Here is a 13,305-nt window from a genome sequence, read left to right as displayed (position 1 = left end):
AACGAAAAAAACACCAAATAGCCAGATTTTATGGTAGGATTCAGAGAAGGTAGAATGAGGGAAAGTAACGAGAATGAGGCGGAGGACGGGGACGAGGAGATAAGCCGAAGACCACAAAATACTTTTTTTTGGGAGGGTAAAAAAAAATGGCAGGAGTTTTAGGTGAACGAGGTGAACGAGGTGGTGAGTTTCTAGAAAGCGCTAAGCGTTTGAGGAACTGGTGATGGTGCTCTATGGTGTGTTTTTATATGATTGCGTGTGTGTGTGTGTGTGTGTGTCGGTGAATGTGAATGAACGGCAAAAATTATAATTTAAAGGTGATAATAGCCGAGTACGATGCTGAGTATCGGCTGCTAGTTAATCTAGACGTTTTGGCTGAGTGGCTCTTTTCGTTTGAGAATAGTGATTTGTTAGGGCTCGAGTGAAGTACAATAATGATGCTTGGAGACGTGCTTCCATTATCAACAACATCACGTGGATCTAGAAAAAAAACCCGTCAAAAAGAAAACCACGCACTTAAAATCCATAGAAAAAATTAAATAAACAAATGTATCTGAAAAAAAATCAAGGAAATTAATCGAAATCCTCACCTTTTCTGAGATTTTAAAGTCCTTCATTACGGATGCTCGCATATCATCTGTAATTCGATGAGGGAAACATGCTGCTGTCTTCACAAACGTCTTCATCTCACGGGATAACAATGTATTCACCTGAAAAATCTCGAAAATTTATACTGATTTTTGTTCGAAATTTCTGAACCCTGCCCTCATACATACTAGGTGCTAATCTCCACCAGGTGCATATGGTGGAACTCGAGCAGAAGAAATTTGATGTGTTTGCTCATTAGTACGAGTAATTACGATGACTGCAGCGGGGGAAAAAAATGGAGCATTTTGCGAGGCTATTATAGCAGTTTGAATGCGGAAAACACATCCATCTGCTCCCAATGTGTCCGTCTACCACATCTCTCTCTGCACGAGATGAACGACGTACCCCTTGAACTCTGAGCACTCGGTATAAGGTTTACAATGTTGGTGTGACCGAGCCGGCCAACTGTTTACTGATCACCTGGGTGCACAAATATCAATTACACCTGGTTATAGTACGTACGATGTACTTGGAGAAGATGACGCGAAAAAAAAATCAGAAAATTTTCACTCCGCAAAGCATATCAACCCCTGATTCAGAACAGATAGTTGTTGAAAATAAAAATTTGTTCTTGTTTTTCTTTCTTAAAAACTTCTTCTCAAGATTTGTTCACCTCGATAACATAAAAAAAAACAGACAAGAAACGGGAAACCAGTAATTTGGGGGTGTGTCCACCTCAATTCAATTATTTTTCATCAAATAAACGAATTCAACTGGCCACCACAACTGGAAACGGTTCCGCTCCCTTTCTCGGCCCTAAAATGACATCCCCATTCACTCACTCTGTCAAATACCACTCCCTCGCAACGCAAGACCCATGTTTACCAACTTTTCTTAGCTACTAGTGAAGAGGTCAATCACCTCGGACTACCACAAAAGTCACGTACACCGCAAGAAACTTTCAAGGACAACACCCGAAAAAAACATGGAAGATGGAAGGAGATCTGTGGAAGAAGTTATCTTATCATACCCAATGAAAAAAAACAAAAAGAAAAAAGAAGAGAGGAAGGAGAACTAAATTCACGTCTCGGGGGAAGTCCAAAGCCCATCGAGAGACGAAAATCATTCGAAGATAACATTCGCCGGGGAAACGTCGCGGAAACTGTTTGTCGATAAGGATGGATGGAAACGGATTGCTAATCCGATCCTTAAATTGGTACCGAACCCTACAGTACACGCAGACTTCTCATTTAAATAAGGTAAAGGTCCGTAGCCCTCTAAGTAACATCACCGTGTTTCATTACTGTAGCTTCGAGAAAAATCCCTACCAGCTGGCTTCCACTTCGATAAACAAAGAGGCAAAGCTTCGCATGACTGGCATATGTCTGCCATAAAAACCGATTTGTCAAGCGAAAAAAAAGAACTCCTTTCAAAATATGCATACGATCAAAAAACGGAGAGTCATCTAACACTCGTCAAAAACATCTTTCTCCTGGAAGCGAATTACTAATCGTTTCCATTCGTTTTGGCTACATTCTGTTTATCTTTCCCATGATCATGGTCATTAATCAAACGAGTGAAGTTGTTTTCGATGTTTTCTCCATCATCCACTCGGCTAAACTCGTCGTGCAAAGTACGCTTTTCTTTTCACCCATCAAATTTACGAAGTTTTTGTTTGTTGATCAGTTGTTGATAACTCCAACGTCTAATCCTGGTGCCGCCGACACGCTTATCATTTGCAGACGTTTTCAAGTTACGAGAGAAGGTCGGATTATTTAAGAGATCACTACGACATTCTGATGCAAGAGCATCATCCGATTGAAATATTGCAATAACTTTTGTAATATCTACAACATTTAAAAGATACCGTCTAAGAAGTGAAAGTTAGCAAACAACAAATAGATGCTACTTCATAGTAAATTTGTTATGAACAAAAAAAAAACACAGGTAACTGCATGAAAAACCCTTTTAGAAGTAATTAGACAAGATATGAATGCGAATATCGTTAACCTATTGGATTATCTCAAAAATAATGCGGTGTTTCTAAACAACGGCACTAGAAGAGTCTTTTTTTTTCTCGTCACAAACAAGAAAATTTTGGAAAATGGGGAGAAATTTGGTGGAAAAATGGGGGGGGGGGAATATAGAAAAAGAAGGAAAGTATATTTTAAACTAAGTTTTCTTTTTAGCGGATTGGCTGTCGGTGAAAAAATCAACAAACAACATCTTGCACTGCCATTGAAAGTAGTTTCAAAATTGTCTTCGCCCCTTTGAACATAAACTCAATTATTTTAAAAAAAATAAAGGAATTATGGATTACCGCATTATTTATGGGATATTCCGATTCTAGTGGATTCAAAATTTAATCTCACCTTTGCATAATCGTAGTCATCGTGTCTTATACCAAAAAGAGCATGGATATAGTTCCAGACGGCACTTCGATACACAGTAGTGTCCACGTTATCGTATCCACCCATACTGAAACACTACGATTTTCGCTAGAGGACCAGAATAATCAGAATAGTAATAACAATCTCAGAACCCATCACGAAACTCACAATGAATACGTGAGTCTTTGCGTTAACTCGAACTTATCATCCAAATTCTGTGCCGATTCCGGAACTAAATCATTAAGGAGACTGTATCCGTGATCCCAGGTGAATTCCTGCAACATCAACTTTTATCGTTGGTGAACGAATGTTCCAGGGAGTTCTCAAATTCTACGCACATGGATCTTAAAGGTCTTCGCACGATCCTTCCGTGACGCAAAATCCACATATCCGAACTCTTTCTGGTAGCTGAACACAGCTTCCTCATCTCCAGAGTTTCCTACCGGTGATTCGCCACCAGAATTTACGTCTATAAAGCAAGCGTATTATGTTGAAATTCTAAAAATGGGGATTTTTCCCTTCTTCTTCTTCTTCTTCAAGCCCCAAATTGACAAATGGTCCCCAATGGAAATGTGAAAGTCGGCTAACCAGACGACCCGTCAGCTAAGGCGAGAAAGTGTAGCGCGTTATTTGCAGACATCTCGCCGCCATCGATTGTTGGACGTCGAAGACTTGCCATACGACGAAGCAGTTCCTCAACCTGCAATCGAGTCCCAAGTTCAGCAAACGAAGAGGAAGAGAACTAGTAAAATTAATAAGTAATAAGCAACAAATTCTACACTTCATAACTATTTTCAGCTGAAACAGTGCTGAATATTTCATCGAACAAACCTCCTACTGATTGATATAGGGAATATTTTGTTCTTGTAAATATTTTGTTGGAAATACCTTCTCTCTAAAGTTCTCCTATATTTTTATGAACCATACATCTCTACAGAATTCAACTATTCTGCAAAATTTTCTGGACCGAAAACCAAAGATGTTGACAGAGCAAAAAAAATTTGATGACAGTGGCCTGACACCTTAGAATTTTTTGCTTACCACTACCATTTTCCAAAAAATCTTGAACAAACGGAACAAATTAACAAAAAGGAGGAACAAAATAACAAATTGCAACTTAATGACATTTTTTTTAAAATTGATTGAAGGGATGGCTTGAAGGGAATTTCTATGCAGACAACGAATTCCTTTTAAACCGTTGAAAAAACCGCTCATTTCTTGTACTTTTGTATCCTTTGTATTAACTGTATTTATTGTATTAGAAACAAAATATTACTCTGTTCCAGTTAATTTTGTTATTTCTTAGGTTAACTTAGTGACACCTTTTTTTTAAACTGATTGAAGGGAATTTAACTGAAATTAACTTTGTTTTTCTCTATTTACACTAAATAAATACAAGTGCAACGAACCCGAAGGTGAGGTTAATTTCTTTCCTTTTCTGTCTCCCTCTTCGCCCAATTCATCTACCTTCCTCCGATCCCGAAAAGTTAAAAATATCAGCTCCACTCCCGCTTCCCCTTCCCACTTCTCCAATATTCCCATTTTGTTTCATTTTTCATTCGTATAGTAGTAACATTACGATGAATACGTACGCCTAATAGCATGCATAGCTCAACAGTGCGTGCCGCACTGTACCATGTGAAGCGTGCAACATGTACTAGGAGCTGTGTGTGAGATCGTAAAAAAACACGGATGAACTGTTCCTACGCAACTTGTACGACAACGACCGTATTACGATGAAAAACTCGGCAAAGCTACAAGTTTTAGATGATCACTGAGGATCACCGCGGCTTCCCAGCGCTCCCTTTGATCTGCGTTTCCCTGCGGCGTTTTTTGAACGTCACTTCGCTCCTTTCATCAAATCCCCCGTATCAGACATGCAATTATGTTTTGATTCAACATTTCTTCTTCAGAGAAACTTCACGGTCTCCTGACTATAGGATTATGCAAACAACAAGGGATGTGAAGAATGATGAAATTTTTCTCAACAAAATCAAATTTTCATAATCAACTAATTTCATCAACAATAAAAAGGACTATACAGCGTACCTTAACAGCCGCATTAAAACTACCGTAGCACTTTACGAACGCTCGGTCGCGTAAAGATAAATCTCCTGATGATTGACTAATCCCCCCCCCCCCCCAATTTCGAAACGAACAAAGCCATTCAACGAACCTCCCCTGTTTGTGACCCGGTGTTTTCCTTGTTTCGCAGCGCCCAGTCCGAACACTCGGTGCGATTCGATCTAAACGAGCAGCAATTAAGAAGGCACTAACATACGCCAGCAATTTTAGCGCAAAGATCAAACTTACTCGGCGGATTGGCTCGGATGCACAGCACCTACACCATGTACAAATGAGCAGAGTGCATGCGTGTGTGTGAGGATCACAACCGCTTGAGCCAAATCGTGAATTGACCAATGCGTTTGAGGATCACCATGTACCAAACTCTAAATCGAAAGACAATGGAGTTTGTGAAATTTGAAAAATTTACGAAAAATCAAAAAAAAAATCTGCACTGCACCGTAATGTATTCTCCATTACATAGCCATGGTTGATGTGCCAATATCACGTTGATATTGTCCAAGAATTGTAATTTTGGATCGTCAACATATTTTAATCCTTTCAACCATTTTGGATCACCACCATATCGTTCAAATTCTCGTTCGTGAAGATCTATTAGGAATGAACAACGATGGCGTGTGGCAGCCTGAAAAAAAATCACTAGAAATACTATAAAGATCACTATAAAAACATGTTATAACTCTACTGGAATGTTCCAGAACGAACTATTATTACTCTGCGGACTTATCGCTCTGTCCCATCTATCCCCTAAATTATTTCCCTCCTTTCAGACAAAACGGCATCGCATGAACGGTTGTTTAGGTGAGAACTGTCAATCTAGAGCTGATAACGCTTCGTAAAAAGTCAGCATAAAGCTGCTTTCGTGTGCTAAATCGACACAAGATCGTATCTTGGTGCAAAAACATTTGAACACGGATCTACGCCTAACATTTTCACAACAAAAAGAAGTTATTCGGAAGGATCAACAGATCTAGTTTTCCTTTTTTTTACATCCATGAATTAACAATTGCCTCATACAGTTGTACTATCGAGGTTACAAAAGTGACCGTGAAATGAATCGTAAAAGCACAAAATCTACTTCTTCCTATTCATTTTTTTCCGTTCTTTTGAGAAAAAAATAAAATTTGAACGAGGATTGCTGTCAAATATCGCAAACTGGTTCAGCTACTATTCTAAGCATTCAGACGGTTCTTTTCCTGGAGTTGTCCGTGAACTCTCAGGCACATAGATTATTTTCCAGTTCCACTTCTTCATGTTCAAGGACACATATGTTCAGGAGTGAACCGCTGGTTGTGGCATGACGCATAATTGATGAGGGGCATTATTGATGAATTTTCACGCGAATCATCCATTCATTAATCACACAGAAATTAATCACATTCATTCGCTTTCTATCCTCTCTTGATTAGTGTTCTAATTAATCAAAAATAGTATAGTATCAAATGTGTGCACTTTTAGATAACACATTTCTGTATCATTCACAAATTTCATTCCAAATAACCTCAACAAAAAAAAGTTTCAAAAAAAAAACATGCGGTTCTTCTTTTTTTTTTCAACTGTGAACTACCGTTTGAGCAACAAAGTACTAGAGTATCGTATACTTCGACTCAGCTTGTCAACTAACATTCAATTCACGTGAAACTTGTGTAAAATGTACACATGTGACGTTCCCGTGAAAAGTGCATTGAATTCGATTCTCTGCTCGGTGTTCCCTTAGTGCACTTAAAGTTCGACTCTTTTCTATGAGCGAGTCGATTGAGGCGATTAAGAATGTCCACGGAGTCATTTTATGGGTTCCTTGTGCGAATCGAAACAAAGCAGAGTTGTGTCAAACGTTTCAATCACCTCAATCGAGCAATGGAGACAAATCTGCATGCCTTAACCTCTCTCCTACTGTTTTCCCTTCATGATGTAACCCGCATAAATGGTTATGGATTTAAAGTCAAATCTCATGTATTCGAAGAACAAAACCACCCACCAGGAGACAAAACAGTACACAAAAGATTGTGTTTTACCTCTCAGCTCTGTGCAATCCAAAAAAATTTTTTTTTTGAAAGTCTAAGAGTTAGATTCTTCCAAAACACTGTCTTGTATGCAAACCTTAGCCTCATTTACGGTACCAAAGGCACGTGAACTATAAACATCCCGCCACAATTATGCAAGTCCCTGACGTCCTAGAAAACAACTAACGAAAAACTCGTTCTTTGGCATGTTCTTTGACGTTTCAGCGGCTGGACGCCGATATTGATAGGCAATAAGCAGTCCCACTATTGCAATTTACATCTTATCAATGCAAAGACATTTGCAAATGACTGAAGCCAGAATACGTTCGGTTACACTTTTCTTCTCACCATCTAACTGGATAAATGACTTCAAATTTCAACAACTTTTTCAAAAGTACACAGAGATATATCTCAGACAGATGAAACGTTCCCGTGTAAAAATTCCACTGCTGCTTTCCCTCTTACCCCCAACAGTCACGTGCGATACAACGAAATAAGACAAGAATCCGAGAAATCGGTTTCTTCTAAAAGCTTTCAGTTCCTCTCCCTCTGATGAATAGAAGTACACAAGTCTTCTCATGAAAAAAAAAACGCGTGATTTGATTATTTCATTAGGGCCACAATGAACAGACTGCCCAGAAAAACTACAACCAATTTCCCTTTCCTCTCCCTTCAATTTCGTCAGTACTATCGTAGTTGAATTTGGCTAATGTCGCATCGATCACTTTTTTTTTTGTAGAAATTGCATTTTATATCAAGTCCCTTTAATCATCAGATAGTACAGAACCGCCTCAACAAAAACTACTATGAAACGAGAATATTTCATCTCATTCTGCGTAAAAAAAAAACGATTACAAAGCACTATTCCGTTGTGGATAGATTTGTTTTCACTTTCAGATATGAATAGATTTGAGAAAAAAAAATGGGAGAAAAATGATTCTACAACATCCTTGGCCCAAACAACAAACGCAGATGTCGTATCAAAGTTTCCTTGATATTAAACGCAATAAAATTCAAAAAATCAAATAAATAGCTATGTAAATGTTTTCTCTCGGCGATAAAGAAACATCCGTGCAAAAGTGAACGAAGAAAAGTCTGATAAGTAACAATCTCGACTGGACAGAACACCAAAGTACATCCTCAGAATAAGGAAAAGACGAGAAAAAAAAAATAAAGCTCACCATAATAGCTATGAAGTGTCGCGTAGAGTCCTTCAGATTGCCTACACCATAGAAAAGAGTGCTAATTGTTTCTGTGAAGTGTTCATCATAGCTTTGATGCTGTTTTGTGTACCTAGAAATTGTTCATTATCAGAATTATGTAAAAATCACCACGGTTCACTTCTTCGAACATGGTCCACAATCCCTTATTTTGAACAATTTCAACCAGACAGTATTTCGCCGGACGTTGACTTTCTTGTACTTCACACTATGGAACTTCGGAACATTTGTCTTGAGCAACTTGTTTTGAACACATTTTGTCAAATACAGAACAAACAGTAGGACAATTTGTTATGTACCGTAACTCTGTCTACCAGTGATGGAAAGCGTAACAAAACAAACTGATCCCTTATACACTGCGCACTTTTTGTAATCTGTGGAACCGCTCAGTTAGAACGAATAAGCAATAATACAAACTTGATCAAATAAGATACTAATAGAACGAAACAACAAAGCGACCTAAATATTCCTACTAACGCAAAGTAGTATCCTACTTTTCCATGAAGGAAAATGCTGCATAGCTGTTCTGAACCAACCGCAAGCAACTATCGTCGATTGTGAAGAAACACAATGAGATGCCATTCTAATCGTCCACTAAAAATACACTGCAAAGAAATAGATAAACTTCTCAGACATCGTGGCCCCAGACTTAGTGTAGAGAAGCGCATGTTGACCACCTCGCGCATCTGGATTACTTACATAGCCGGAATGGGAATAGAACACGAAATTCTAATTTACTTAAGGTTATTGGACGAGCATTGCGTCTTCGGAGTTAACGTTGGGACCCGTAATGTATCGTAGCGTGAAAGATCTACGAACACAGTGGAGTTTGTATCCTCAACGAGTGATTAATGTCCCTTAAAGGCATCACTCCACGAATCTGAGGTAGTACGGATTTCAGGTGGAGTAATCTTGTAAGGGATAGTAGATTATGGGAAGAAGGGTGATTCCGTCCATTTGTTTCTAATTGCCGTAAAAAACGGCCCGAAAGATACTGCTTCAGGCGTTCTGGCGCACCATTTTCTACAGGGAGTTGGACTGGAGCGTGCTAGCTTTGTGCTGCGCCGCATCTTCCGGGCCGTTTTTTTACGGCAATTAGGAAGAAATGGACGGAATCGCCCTCCTCTCCATTATCTACTATCCCTTATAAGAACACTCTACCTGAAATCTGCACTACCTCAGATTCGTGGAATGATGCCTTTAAGATTATTGCACGAGCACTACGTCTTCGGAGTTAACGTTGGGACCCGTAGTGTATCGTAGCGTACGAACATAGTGGAGTTTGTGTCCTCAACGTGTGATTACTGTCCGTTAACTCTTAGATTTGCTGGGATATATGATGAAATTTGATGTATGATTGAATTTGATGTTTGAAAAATGTACCTTCCACTCACCGCTACATGCATATGGGACATCTATTGAGGAAAAAAAGCAGCCAGAAGGCACTACTCACTCTTTTTACGACCACTCGTCCTCCTAGATAGCCAATTTAATAAAATCTTATCATGACACAAGCACATACTAGACCTTTTTCTGTACATCAACATGCTTCTGCGTAATTTATACTAGTCCCATCATTTTTAGCGCACTTTACGAACGCTATGATGAATATCTTCGACATTTGTCCCTCCAAACCTCCAAGCACTGTGTTTTTTGCAACCCTCATGTATCCTACACGTGACTAGTTTTAGTAGTTTCAGTGGTTTTTTTTTTCTTTTTTGTGATGACAATCCGTTCCTACCGAAAATAGCGATATGAGCAGCATCACGTGCCGGTGGAACGTGAAAACATTCACAACAGTGTCGCAGCATATCTCACGCCATGTTGCACACTGGTGAAAATGCAGAAAGAAAATATGTCCACGAAGAGAAAAAAAAAACCAATTATGAATTATTTTATGCATCTACTTGAAAAAATACCCATTAACTTTGCATAATAACTGGTATAAACAAGCTACATTCTATTATTCACTTCAGCTAATCACTATTCCTCTAGCGAGTACTCATGTGGTCGATTCCGCGCGAAAAAAAAGTACTTGAGAGTTTCTGCAAAACAAAACAGTGAGGTTAGGTTACAGTGCAGAATAACAAGAGTACATCATGATTTCTCTCGACTGGTTTTTTTTTTTGCTTCAAGCCCACTTTCTCGTGAAAACCGATAGAACGGGAGAACGTTGGTGGTGATTTTATGGAAATGGTAGGTGACGGTAACACGAACTATGTGTATCAAACTACAAAGTTCATTTTAACTCATTATCTGATTATAAATGAGACAGCACGGCAGAACCTAACGAATCGTCTCATCAATTACCACTTCTTTCTCTTTCTCTTTCATACAGTGACAAAGTAAGTTGTCACATTCACGAAAAATGTCGACTACATCGATAATGACGGCTACTTACGACGGAGTTAATCTATCTTATTAAACGCCATGGTTCCCTTTTTCCCAACACTATCGCGTATTCGTCGTTAGAAAAAAAGGAGGGCGGTGAGAAAATAGAACAAAAAAAATGTCAAGAAACGCCGAACAATTGCGCTAAAGGATAAAAATTCGACTATTAGTTATTGTTCGTCCAATTTTAAGACCAAGAAGTTATGTATTCTGTCGATATACAGTAAACTTCCTTCCAGGAAAGCAATACTCTTAAGAATTGAGGATGAAAAAAAAAACATCCACGAAATGTTTTTAAGATCCAGTAAGAGTGAAATTTGCACTTTAAGCAGCATAATACGCAGTATGCACTTTCAAAGCCGATACGAGTATTACATGAGAAAATAGACTAATCATTTTACTTGTTTTTCACGAAAAAAAAAACATCGCTTAATGTACACATTCGAGAACAAAAATGTGTACGATAGTAATTGTTTACCGACAGCATAAGCTCTCCGGCTAATAGATTTCCAGTGCTCATTTAATAAAGAGGAAAAAAGATTCAAAATTCGTGAACGTTCGCTGCTCGAAATAATTAAGCGGTTTTGATTGATGCTTTGGATAAGAAAAAATATTAAGGAATGAAAACCCGCACTGAAAAAACTCCCTCAACACTCTACGTCTGAGAACTGTTATCTTCCTTTCTTAAAAAATTGGATTTGAAAGTTCTAAGTGTTTCTAGACAGTAGAAGGATGTTAAGCAAAAAAATTGGCATGTTATCATTTTAAAAACCTAAATACAAAATTCTTTTGCCTTCTTAGAAGTAGTTTTCACTTCCTGTTCGCGTAGAAACAAAACATCTTTTTACAAAATAAAGCGTTAAAACTCATACAAATGTTTTATATATAAACTATGCATACATCTGCATGACATTTCCAGGATCTTTAGAAGCTCCTTTAGAAAGAAAACTCGGAAAACAAAACGAAATTCAACTGAAAATCCAGTTATAGAGATTTAGAGGAACAGTACACTATGAATTTAGGTACATTTCAAAAGAGGCATGGACATTATTTCTATGGATCCAAATTTCCAGATGATATAAACTAAGAAAAAAACCGAAACGCAAAAACTAGTTATATGCAGATGAAATTTTCACTCTTCTGAATGCATTTCCTATTCTTAAAGTGTTAAGGGAACACCGTAAATTGTGTAAACAAAGAACACTTACCACAACAATGGCGTCCACAGTTCAGATAGGATTGCCATCGAGCTGTTGTGTTGTTGAACGAGTTAATTAAGAGTAGGTAGGACGGGAAGATGTGGAAGAGTCGTGGGTTGATGAAGAAGAAGAAGAAGAAGCCGAGTAACGAGCAACGATTTCACTTCCACATCACGACGAACACAAGGCACCTTCCTGAATCAGCAAAGAAGACGTAATCAGTCGGTGACGGGTCGCTAGAATAGCTTGGTACGCTTCTACCATTTGCACTGTGTTATCTTCATGTACACATCGGCAGACCGACCGACAGACAGACAGACAGCGATGAGATACAAATAGAAGCAAGAACCAACCAGAACATAATAAAAGCTTCTCGAATGTTCCTAACCAATTTTTTTTTTCGAGAGAGAATAACACTGTTGTAATTCAAAGAGGAACGCAGCTGACATTAGAAGTAAAGGATTTTCAACTTCAGAACCGATCATATATCACTTCTTCCCTACGCGTTTACAACACAATGCAGTATTTGATGGTTCTCAAACATTCTACAGTCTCTTATAATAAACATTTACAAATTCCTCCTCAAATTTGGTTCAAATTCCAAAGGAAACTCGAAACGCTGACGTAGAAGACGGTATCAGCTGATTCGGGGAAAAAAAAGAAGCGACGAAATGCTGTGATACGAAAAATCATTCCAAGACTTTGAATACCGATGTTATGTGACCAAAAACTGGGGGAAAATCCTGAGGTATCCTAGAATTATTTCCGAAAAAGAAATTTAAGCATCCAAAACACTTGGAGTAGTGATTGTAAAAGCTGAGATTTGACAAACTGTGCTAAGATTTTGGGGTTAACAACCTCATGGATCTTTGAATACAAAGAGAAAGTATTTTTCTACCATGTTACGGGAAATCTGAAATCAAACGAAAGCTCCTAGCTAGAAATCCCCTCCCCCATTTTCAGACCCATTCTAGCGGAACAAAAAAAAACATTTGCGAACACTCATAGAAATAAGAAATCAAAGAACAAAAAAAAACCAGCAAAACAGTGCAATTATTTGTGAATAGTTGGATTCTCCCTCTCTCTCTATAATGGATTTAATTGCAGCGATTGGAGAGAGTTGAAAAATAAGTAAATAATCGAGTTTTTTTTTCTAAAATTTTGTTCGGGAACGTGATCTGAAACAGAATGAATGGGAAAAAGGACGAGGAAGCAAGTGAATGCAAGTGGAAACTGATCGACAACGGGTGTATACGTACGCTGCAGGACGCTGCGTACGCTCTGCACAACAAAGGCAATATGGGAAACGGAGTGCATACGTCGTCAACAGCTTTTCGCGCATGAGAAGATAAATGCACGCGCAGAAACGTTGTGTGTGTATATATGTCTGTCTGTCTATGTGTGTATATGTCAGAGAATGTGTTTTGAG

At 38.4% G+C, this 13,305-nt stretch overlaps 1 protein-coding gene across 1 annotated transcript; it reads right to left on the bottom strand.

The window, feature by feature from the left end:
- Window positions 1-357: 357 nt before the first annotated feature.
- RB195_004270 (uncharacterized protein) lies at window positions 358-11,923 on the bottom strand (the record flags this gene model as incomplete). Its single annotated transcript, XM_064181609.1, has 11 exons — window positions 358-480; window positions 591-710; window positions 2,961-3,066; window positions 3,147-3,253; window positions 3,317-3,447; window positions 3,567-3,678; window positions 5,155-5,224; window positions 5,292-5,428; window positions 5,503-5,688; window positions 8,248-8,359; window positions 11,886-11,923. 11 exons carry the CDS (start codon window positions 11,921-11,923, stop codon window positions 358-360), a joined length of 1,242 nt encoding a protein of 413 aa, XP_064033300.1.
- Window positions 11,924-13,305: the final 1,382 nt, after the last annotated feature.

The sequence above is a fragment of the Necator americanus genome, chromosome I, assembly GCF_031761385.1.
Source record: "Necator americanus strain Aroian chromosome I, whole genome shotgun sequence".
NCBI classification, from domain to species: domain Eukaryota; kingdom Metazoa; phylum Nematoda; class Chromadorea; order Rhabditida; family Ancylostomatidae; genus Necator; species Necator americanus.
The sequence above is the reverse complement of the archived record's forward strand: the minus strand, read 5'-3'. Positions and strand labels throughout refer to the sequence as shown.